General features: G+C 44.5%; 1 protein-coding gene across 1 annotated transcript; it reads left to right on the forward strand.

Annotated features, from left to right (window-relative positions):
* The first annotated feature begins 6,773 nt into the window (after positions 1-6,773).
* Positions 6,774-7,843, forward strand: LOC123445340 (probable histone H2A.4). The gene is made up of 2 exons (XM_045122316.1): positions 6,774-7,175; positions 7,249-7,843. The coding sequence occupies exons 1-2, from the start codon at positions 6,957-6,959 to the stop codon at positions 7,507-7,509; spliced, it is 480 nt and encodes a 159-aa protein (XP_044978251.1). The 5' UTR covers positions 6,774-6,956; the 3' UTR covers positions 7,510-7,843.
* Positions 7,844-10,999: the final 3,156 nt, after the last annotated feature.

Raw genomic sequence — 10,999 nt, forward strand, 5'->3', positions numbered from 1 at the left:
ATTTGATGGACTATGGAATAGGGAGTGGAAAGAGCCTAAGCTTGGGGATTCCCAAGGCACACCAAGTCATATTCAAGTATACCAAAGAGACTAAGCTTGGAGATGCCCCGGAAGGCATCTCCTCTTTCGTCTTCAATCCATCGATAAATTTACTTGAGGCTATATTTTTATTCACCACATGGTATGTGTTTTGCTTGGAGTGTCTTGTATGATATGAGTCTTTACTTTTTAGTTTTCCACAATCATCCTTGCTGCACACATCTTTTGAGAGAGAGACACACACTGAACCGTGAATTTATTAGAATACTCTTTCTGCTTCACTCATATCTTTTGAGCTAGGCAATGTTGCTCTAGTACTTCACTTATATCTTTTAGAGCACGGCGGTGTTGTGGAATTATTAAACGCTCGTACTTCACTTATATCATTTTGAGAGTTCTTTAAACAGCATGGTAATTGGTTTAGGTTATGAATTTAGTCCTAATATAATATGCATCCAAGAGGGATATAATAAAAAAACTTTCATATCAAGTGCATTAAATATGATGAGAAGTTTGATTCCTTGCATAAAGTTTTGAGATGCGAAGATGGTAGTATGATAGTCATGCTAGTAAGTAATTATGAATTAGAAAAAAATACTTGTGTTAAAGATTGTGATTTCCGTAGGATGCACTATGGTGAACCGTTACGTGATGAAGTCGGAACATGACTTGTTTAATGATTGTCAACCTTTGTGTGGAGGTCGGGATCGCGTGATGGTTAAATCCTACCAACCCTTCCCCTAGGAGCATGCGTCTAATACTTTGCTTTGATAACTAATAGGATTTTTCAATAACTATGTGAGTTCTTTATGACTAATGTTGAGTTCATGGATTATACGCACTCTCACCCTTCCACCTTTGCTAGCCTCTCTAGTACCGCACAACTATTGCCGGTACATTAAATCCACCTTCCTCAAAATAACCACCATATATTTTCCTCAAAACAGCCATCATATCTACCTATTATCGCATTTTCATAGCCATTCCGAGATATATTGCCATGCAACACCACCGTCCCGTTTTTATGACACACACACCATCACTTTCATATTTCTTATAGGGTCATACTTTGTTCTAGATAGCGAGTTGGAATCTTTTTAGTTGTGAGTAAATAAAAGTATGATGATTTGCATTATTAGAGCATTGTCCCGTGTGAGAAAAAGGATGATGGAAGCTATGATTCCCTCGCATTGGGATGAGTCTCCAGACTTTACAAAAAAAATAAAAGAGACACCGAAGCCCATAAAAAAATAAAAGAGGCCAAAGAAGCCCACCAAAAATGAATTAAAAAGGAAAAAATGAAAAAAAATGAGAGAAAGAGGGAAGGGACAATGCTACTATATTTTTCCACACTTGTGCTTCAAAGTAACACCATGTTCTTCATAGAGAGTCTCCTATGTTGTCACTTTCATATAACTAGTGGTATACATCTTTTGCAGAACCACTTAGTTTTCTTTTTGAGATTTCATACACTTGTATCTCTAGTGCATTTGTTGCATGGCAATCCCTACTCACTCACATTAATATCTATTGATGGGCATCTCCCTAGCCCTTTGACATGCCTAGTTGATGTGAGACTATCTTCTTCCTTTTTCTTTTAAAACCTACACCACATTCTATTCCACCTATAGTGCTATATCCATGGCTCACGCTCATGTATTGCGTGAGAGTTGAAAAGGTTTAAGAACATAAAAAGTGTGAAACAATTACTTGATTTTCACCGGGGTTGTGCATGATTTAGATACTTTGTGTGGTGAAGATGGAGCATAGCCAGACCATATGATTTTGTAGAGATAACTTTCTAAAACCATGCTATTTAGAAAGAAGCAATTACCTTATTAGTATGCTTGAAGTATTATTGTTTTTAAGTCAATATAGACTTTTTTTTTGAGTCTTATGGATTTGAATATTCATGCCACATTAGAGAATATTACATGGATAAATATGTTAGGTAGCATGCCACATCAAAAATTATGTTTTTATCATTTACCTACTCGAGGACGAGCAGGAATTAAGCTTGGGGATGCTTGATATGTCTCCAACGTATCTATAATTTTTTATTGTTCCATGCTATTATATTATATGTTTTGGATGTTTTATATGCATTTATATGCTGTTTTATACTCCCGCCATCCCAAAATTCTTGTCTTTGGTTTGTCTAAATATGAATGTATCTAATCATGTATTAGTATTTAGATACATCCATTTCTAGATAAAACTAAGACAAGATTTTTGGGACGGAGGTAGTATTATTTTTGGGACTAACCTATTAATTTAGAGCCTAGTGTCAGTTCTCGTTTTTTTTCATGTTTTTGAATATTGTAGATAAGGAATATTAAACAGAGTCCAAACGGAATAAAATCCCGGAAAGATTTTTCTTGGACCAGAAGACATGCAACACACTTGGAGTAGGGGGCAAAGCAGTTGCCGGGAGGCCACAAGCCTGCAGGGCGCGCCCTGGGGGGTGGCCGCGCCCCCCTGGCTTGTGCCCCCTGCAGGTCTCCTAACCCTAATTCTTGGCCTATAAATTCACAAATATTCCCGTATCGCCAAAAAGAGCAACGCGAATACTTTTACGCCACCGGGAGCCTCTATTCCCGAGAGATCCAATGTGGGAGCCTTTTCCCGTAATCTGCCGCAGAGGGAATTGATCACAAAGGACATCTACATCAACTCCATTGCCCATCCGATGATGTGTGAGTAGTTTACCACAGACCTGCAGATCCATAGCTAGTAGCTATATGGCTTCTTCTCTCTCTTTGATCTCCAATACCATGTTCTTCATGATCTTCATGGAGATATATCCAATGTAATACTCTTTTGCAGTGTGTTTGTCGAGATCCGATGAATTATGAGTTTATGTTCAGATTATCCATGAATATTATTTGAGTCTCTTCTAAATTCTTATATGCATGATTTCATATCTTTGCAAGTCTCTTCGAATTATTTGTTTGGTTTGGCCAACTAGATTGGTAATTCTTGCAATGGGAGAAGTGCTTAGTTTTGGGTTCAATCTTGCGGTGTCCTCACCCAGTGAGAGTAGGGGTAGTGAGGAACGTATTTTATTGTTGCCATCAAGGGTAAAAAGATGGGGTTTTCATCATATTGCCTGAGTTTATCCCTCTACATCATGGCATCTCAGTTAATGTGTTACTCTGTTCTTCATGAACTTAACACTCTAGATACACGCAGGAGTTGGTCGATGTGTGGAGTAGTAGTAGTAGATGCATAATCGTTTTGGTCTACTTGATACAGACGTGATGCCTATATGCATAATCATTGCCTTGGATATCTTCATAATTATTTGCTTTTCTATCAATTGCTCGACAATAATTTGTTCACCCACTGCATTATTTCCTTTATGAGAGAAGCCTCTAGTGAAACCTATGGCCCCGGGGTCTATTTTCCTTATTATATTTTCAGATCTATAAATCAAAAATATCAAAAATACTTTGCTGCAATTTATTTACTTTAGTCTTACTTTCAGATCTATGAATATTTTATATCTCTCTATCAAGGGATTGGCAACCCCTTTATAGCGTTGGGTGCAAGTGTTTGTTTATTTATGTAGGTACTACTATTGGAGCCTCGCTTGTTCCTCCTCCTAGATTGATACCTTGGTTCTCAACGAACCGAGGGAAATACTTATGTACTTTGCTACATCACCCTGTCCTCTCCAAGGGAAAACCAACGCAAGCTCAAGAGGTAGCAATGCTCAATCACTACCTAAGTTTCCGTCTTGACTTTGTTAATGGATTTTACTAGTATCTCTTAGAAAGGGGTGCTTGAACAATCTTGTTGGAATTTCAAGCGAAGCAACCAACGAACAACGTCACAACAGCTAGCTATATATAGCCGCAACCTTCCTAGAATGAAAATTACCATTTAGGACAAATTATCGAACCAATGGCCTTCTATACATTTTTAATGGTCGGATTTTGAGCACACGATAACTATACTTGAGGAGTAAGTAAAGTTGACTCCTCGTTCCGAAACATATCTCTCACATCCCAGAAGATCAATGTCTCTGGCTGAATGTTTTAGCACACAAAGAGATTTCTCTCAAACTCCCATAGGTTTCGACTAAGAATCACAATAGATATAAGTCTCAAAATACTTATACCCTCTCAATATTAATATGGTCATATGACTCAAATAAGACAAAGAAGAACAACGAAACAAATGCAATGTCTTCGCTTCACCTTCAATCTTCTTGACTGTAGCCATTTCTTCTTGGACACACTAAATACCAATTGCTTTAGTTTCACAATATTTTTTAAGGCCAACTTTGTCATGCAATCTTCTCTATATTGTTTCTTCTTGAAGCATATCTCTCTTCTCTTCAACGCACATACTTCTCGGTGAAGTCAATCCAAACTTCTCGCCAACTGTAGCATTGTTCCCGATACATTGGAGACTATTTATCTTTGTGCGCACTAGCAGACAAATAAGTCTTTTACTACTTTTCACAACAACTTCCAAAACCCAAGGGGGCAAGACATTGCACCAACACGTACACATGACTACGTAAATCACATGTGGTGATGGTCGGGAGGCACCACGAATTGCTATCAAACACACGGTCATACTCATGTTAAAGCCAAGTTCTCAAATCTATACTATTCCAAGGGTTAGCGAGGTTTAGATTTCATCGTCGTAGTAATAAAACTTGGCTTGTTTATTTTTGGTATCTGAAATTTTAAAGGCTATAATAAAACCTCGTGACACAAAGAAAGTTACACAGAGTGGTTATCATGTATTGCCAACATGGAATGCATAAGAGCTCAGCATTTCATGAAGTTTACTATTTCTTGAAAACTCTAATATGCTTTCTATTTTAGCATTCATGGCGTCTACTAATTTTAGGTAATAGGTCTAATATTTATTGGCAACCCTGGTATGATTTTGGTTATATAAAATTGAATAATGCAAAGCTATACTGCGTGATTGTATTTACTAGTCAAGGTGCACGCCATGTTAGGATAATAATAATAGAATCATGTATCATTCCTAGTTGTAGTTACTGCAGAGTGAGACATGTAATGAAAACCATAAAAGCACAATTACTATGATGCATTCAATTTAATTTATCTTCTAAATCGGCTAAAATATCTTAAACGTTTGTACCTCATCTATCTATCATAGTTGCTTCATCTCCCTTCTTATAATGTTCTTAATAAAAAATTGGGAAATCAACAATCATTACCAAGGATGGCCTTTTTCTATAAGTTATTTTTGCTAGGCTTGTCGTATCATTATATTCACTTGTACAACCGGTGCTAAATGCAACCGATACACTGTTGCCATATTATGCATTGCAAGTGCACCATAACCATATCTTCATAGGGAGAGGTGACATTTTAGAAAAAAATTACCAAAATATTCGGCATGGAAAAGCATCACTTGAATAGATGGATGTCAATTTGTAACAAATATTGAAATAAAGAGCTAGGCCCATGATTTTTGTTTGGTGTTATAAACCATTTTCTAATCTTTTTAAGCATATCCCTCAAGTTTTGCGTGTTAGGATAAAGAAATTGCCCCTTTCACCTAACAGAACAAACCTTCGAAGCCTTGATTATAGTGTTTTGATATCCTCGACAAAACAATAGTATGAGACCCTTGTTGACACTTCAATAATATGACCATACGACAGTGACATGATCATAGAATTACGACACTGTTAAGATAAAAAATAATATTACATGCCATCATGATTCCAAAAACCTCGTCCAGAATGGTAAGTATATAGACCACAAACCATACCTTTTTTAGAAAGCCCAACCTTGAAATTCTAAGCTCTAGCAGACTTGACATACAATATAGTGGCATTCTCTTGTTTTAAAACATTAATTTAATTATTCTCCTCATAGTATATATATAAACATTAGTATGTCGATATTTGTAAATTAAAATCCTACAATTCATCTATTTTGAGCTTTTTATGAGTCTCGCTAAAGAAACTAAAAAAGGAAACGCCTGTGGCCGGGCGCGCGACCCGCGCATGCAGTTGATTAGGCATCCAACTTTTTTCTCGTCTAAATTTGCTGCAACCAATGTTTATATTTGCTAAAAGCGTTTTCTATTTGCTACATTTAACCAGTAAAAAGCTGCATATACGTTTGGTTGCAGCTTCAGTTCATCGGATTTTTTGTTACAACCGGTGTTTTTTACTTTTGCTACAACCGTGTTAATTTTTGCTACAACCGATATCATTTTTACTGCAATCGTTTATTAAAAAATTGCATACACGTTTATCAGAGTTGCAACCCGAATTCACCGGATTGTTTTTACTACAACCCACATTTTGTTTTGATACCATGCATCATCGGCGTATTTTTTTACTATGATCACGTTTATATTTTTTGCTACAACCATATTTTTATTGCAATCGTGACCGATGTTTGCTGCATCGTGATCAAAATTTGCTACATCGAGGTATTTTGCTGCAAGAACAGTTTTGATGGTGCGGTCTGCGTGCAACCGACCGAAAGTTTCGAAGCGCCGACGCATAGCGCTGCCCAACTAAAAAGCCCGAGGCCGAATAGCCCCGCCATATCTATGTGTAACCAAAATCACAATCCACAAGCACTCACAACATTTGCTCAAAGAAAAAAAAAACATTTGCAAGCTCTCATCGTCCTATTGGTTGCTCTCCCTCTCACACGGATCGCCGAGGCCCACCAACGGCTGGCGTCCGTCGACCCCAAGACGCCAGCGCTCCAGATGGAAGCACCGCCCCCCAACCTCCATACTCGCCCGGAGAACAAACACAGAACAGAAACACACAGAAAGCACAAACGCACACTCCACCGCACAAAACAAGCCTAAAAAAAACCCCGAGGAAATCGACAGGGAGAAAAGGGGGCGAAAAAAAGGAGAGCAAAGAGGAAAAGCTTCGGAGCTCTGGATCGGCGATGGAGTCGGTAGCGAAGGCGCCGAAGAAGGCCGGCGCGGCCGGGCGCCGGGGCGGCGGCGGGCCGAAGAAGAAGGCCGTCTCACGCTCCGTCAAGGCCGGCCTCCAGTTCCCCGTGGGCCGCATCGGGCGCTACCTCAAGCAGGGCCGCTACGCCAAGCGCGTCGGCAGCGGCGCCCCCGTCTACCTCGCCGCCGTCCTCGAGTACCTCGCCGCCGAGGTGGGCCGCGCGCGCCAGCCGCGAGACTGGCTCCGATTCGCCTCTGTTTTACTTTCTATTTTTTGTCTGGCAGCTCCTGGAGCTGGCGGGGAACGCGGCGCGGGACAACAAGAAGAACCGGATCATCCCGCGGCACGTGCTGCTCGCGATCCGCAACGACCAGGAGCTCGGGAAGCTGCTGGCCGGCGTCACCATCGCCTACGGAGGTGTCCTGCCCAACATCAACCCCGTGCTGCTTCCCAAGAAGCCCGCCGCGGCGGCTGCCAAGGAGCCCAAGGCGGGCACCACCAAGTCTCCCAGGAAGTCCCCCGCCAAGAAGGCGGCCGCCGCTTAGGCCCGGCACTCGCTATGCCGGTGCCCCATCTCACCCTCTCCTCCCTCTTCTCTGTTTCTCTGTCTGTCTGGGTTGAACCGTAACGCACCAAGTTGTCGTCGTCGTCGTTGCTGCATGCCGTCGTTGCCATGGATCGATTGCTGCTTGTTTGTACTTATTTTGCGTGGCTTCCGCATAGGTGCCAATCAGCTTATACTCTGTAACCTGATTAACACCGCTGTATGTTCGTATAAGTTCGTAGGTCAAGGGAGAGAGGGAGGGGAAGGGAAACTGTGAATGCCTCTTTGTAATAAAATTGTGAAGATGTGAAAAATATCAAGGACTGATTGTCGTCTCTCTTTTGCTGCACGCTAAGACCGATTTCTTGAGTTTATCTGGTTGCTTTGGGCATGTTTTGCTTGTTTGCACCCTTAGAGCACCTCCAACGTGCCGATCTGGTTTGCGGTGCGCCAATCATCACGTTTGGCGTGGCGTTTGCAGCGTGACCATGCGTTGGCTTCCGCAGTCGCGTTAAAATGCACAGCGCGCGAGCAGCATGCGCTCACATTTGTTCATTTTTAATACAAATTTCATACATCAACACAAAACACATGTCATATAATTTGCGTTCATCGTCACGTTTGGCGCGGTGCGCCGCGCTGTGATAATTCGCGTCCATCGTCACGTTTGGCGCGGTGCGCCGCGCTAAAATGCACAGCGCGTGAGCAGCAGGCGCTCACATTTGTTTATTTTGGATACAAATTTCATACATCAACCCAAAACACATGTCATATAATTTGAATCACAAACATCATTCAACCAAGTTCGCTGCTCACATTTGTTCATTTTGGACACAAATTTCACACATCAACACAATTTCACACATCAACACAAAGCACATGTCATATAATTTGAATCACAAACATCATTCAACTAAGTTCGTGCCCAAAAGTTCATGCCCACAAGTTTAAATTCATGCACACAACATCATTCAACGAAGTTCAAAATGCAAACCAAGTTCAAAATGCAAACAACGCAAATAAGTTATCCATATGTATGCATTCAAAAAATAACAAAAAAAGTTGGGGATTTTTTCTACCTTTGGGGAATATCGTCGTACACATTGTGCGCGTCGGCCGCCGGCTCAACAAGTGAGCTCGTCGGCGCTTCGGTAGCCTCCTCGTCCCTCATACTCCCTGCAAGCTTCTTCCTCGATGCCTTCGAGGTGCCGGAGGCGCCCGCCACCTTGTTCTTCTTCGCGGATATCTTGCCCTTCTTCGGTCGCGCCGCATTTGGGAGCTTCGAGGGGGTGCAGAGGGCTTCATCACGGCGAGCGCCGACGCGACAATGCCCGCCGCCAAGGTCATCCACGGCGGCATGAAGAGGCCGCGCGCGAGGCAGATGCTCGGAGGAGCTCCGGCGGAGGCGAGGCCAACGCTCCCAGCGCTAGGGTTTGCGGCGGCGGCGGCGACGGAGGGTTCGCGGCTGTAGGATCGGGTGAGGAGGGAGCCGGCGCGTGTCCATCGGGTCAGTTCGCCGGCGCCGGCGCGTGCGGGGCGAAGATGGCGCGGTGGAGAGAGTGCGGCGCGAGCGCACACGTGTGCCGCGCGCGGAAGCGGACGCCCCAAATACGCACCGCGCGATGGCGATTCGGACCGCGCGCCCAACTCTATATGCCGCACGCGCGGTTATTGCGCGCCCACTACAGACACTCTGCCGATTGTGTGCGCGCTAAAATGGGTGAATTTGTGGTGGGCGGTTGTTTAGCGCGACTGTTGAAGATGCTCTTAGTACGTGTTTGTTTCACTTGACATATACAATGGTGGCATATGAATACAGATGCCTCGTGATAAAAAGTAGTTTAAGACATCTATATTGACTCTTTCTCTCCAATGTAAGCTACCATCAGGATGCCTCATCAAAGAATGAAAAATAAAGACTCTCATACACATGCATCTCTACTTTTCACTCAAATTTTTTTCAGCTTTTTACACCGGACCACACCTTTTCTCTTCAAGCACCCGCCTCCTGCATAAGATTCCGCTTCCTTATCCGAACCTACTTTTTCTGACATTCGATCCTACATGGCATACCGGGCATCACCTTGCGACTATGCATTGTACATGCCCTTAGGAGCTGTTTGGTTGTAGAAATGGTAAAGTAAATGTTAACGTAATCAGATTACATGATTTTAGGAGTTGTAATCAGTTTTTTCAAAGAAATCATCCGGGTCGCCTGCATGCCATGGGTCGTTGGAGCTCGTTGTGGCTGCAATCGAGCTTTCACCGAAGCTGCAATGGAGCATCACCGGGGTCGTTGGTGCCCGTCGTGGCTGCAATGAAGCTTTCACCGGAGCAGCAATGGAGCGTCGCCAGGGCTTTGAGCTTTTTTTCGCGCTGCGATGCAGGGGGCCAGCCACCCGTAGGGGTGGTGCTGCTGCGAGCGTGAGCAGCGTAGTTGCAAGGCGAGGAATGACGCTGGGGCCGAGCTTGGTGATGCGAGCGAGTAAGGCATGGCGGCTGCGAGTGTGATAGCCCGATGCCGGCGTTCCCAAAGATTCCCCCCTTTATTCCGTTTTCGTCGCGTGTCTATTTTCTTTTGTCGCATCATCATCGCATCATGCGCATCATCAGCATTGCATCGGCATCTCCGTTGCCGCCAGTTTTCAAAACTTGCATCCGTTGTTAGTTGCCGGTTCGCGTCGTTGTCAGTTCCGAGCCCGACCGCACACGCACGCGCCCGCGGTACCGTCGAAATCCTGTTTTTAAAAGTGCGTTCAAAATTTTCTCTGATCGGGTTGAGATTTGACGTGCGGTCGTGTTTAGTTATCGCTAGACCGCCTGTCGAATTTCGTCGCGATCGGAGACCGTCTGGTACCCGAACGGTCGACCGTAGCGGCACCGTATTTGATCTACCGTCGGACGTTTGTCGGTGTTTTAAAAATTCGTGCCGCGCCGCCCGTTCTCCCTCTCGTCTCCGGATAACCACCCTACACGGCCACGTACCCGTTCCCGCGCTCGAAATCGTCCGAATCCGACCCCGCGGTTGGATCCGGAACGAAATTCCGGTTAACCGAGCCCCCCCCCCCCGTTTGCCTATATATAGACCCCTTCTAATTTTCGGACAGCCACCTCTCATATCTCCTCGAAATCCGTGACAAACCACCCCTAACCCTAATCCTGCCGGATCCTCTCTCCCACCAGCGCCGCCGGGCCCGCGAAGCCCATCCGGGGCCCGCCCGAGCCCGAATCGCCCCGCCGTCCAGCAGCACCGCCGCCAGCCGCTCCTCCACAACTTCCCGAGCTCATGTGCCCGAGCCGCTGTGTTGAGAGACGGCGCCCGCCGGAGCTGCGCTGCCCGCCGTCGCTTCCGGCCACGCCTGTGCGTCGCGCTCCCTTTCTTCCCCCTCGACCCGTGTCCTTCTACTCCCTCTCCCCGCTCTAATCCTCTTGGTCTCTCTCCTGAGATGCGACAGCGAGCCGCCACCATGGAGCTCGATGGCTGCCTCCGC

Source organism: Hordeum vulgare, chromosome 1H (assembly GCF_904849725.1).
Source record: "Hordeum vulgare subsp. vulgare chromosome 1H, MorexV3_pseudomolecules_assembly, whole genome shotgun sequence".
Taxonomy (NCBI): Eukaryota; Viridiplantae; Streptophyta; class Magnoliopsida; order Poales; family Poaceae; genus Hordeum; species Hordeum vulgare.

Coding starts and splice junctions, on each gene's coding strand:
- LOC123445340 (XM_045122316.1), top strand. CDS start 6,957: ATGGAGTCGGTAGCGAAGGCGCCGAAGAAGGCCGGCGCGGCCGGGCGC. Junction 7,176..7,248: donor TCGAGTACCTCGCCGCCGAG/GTGGGCCGCGCG, acceptor TTTGTCTGGCAG/CTCCTGGAGCTGGCGGGGAA.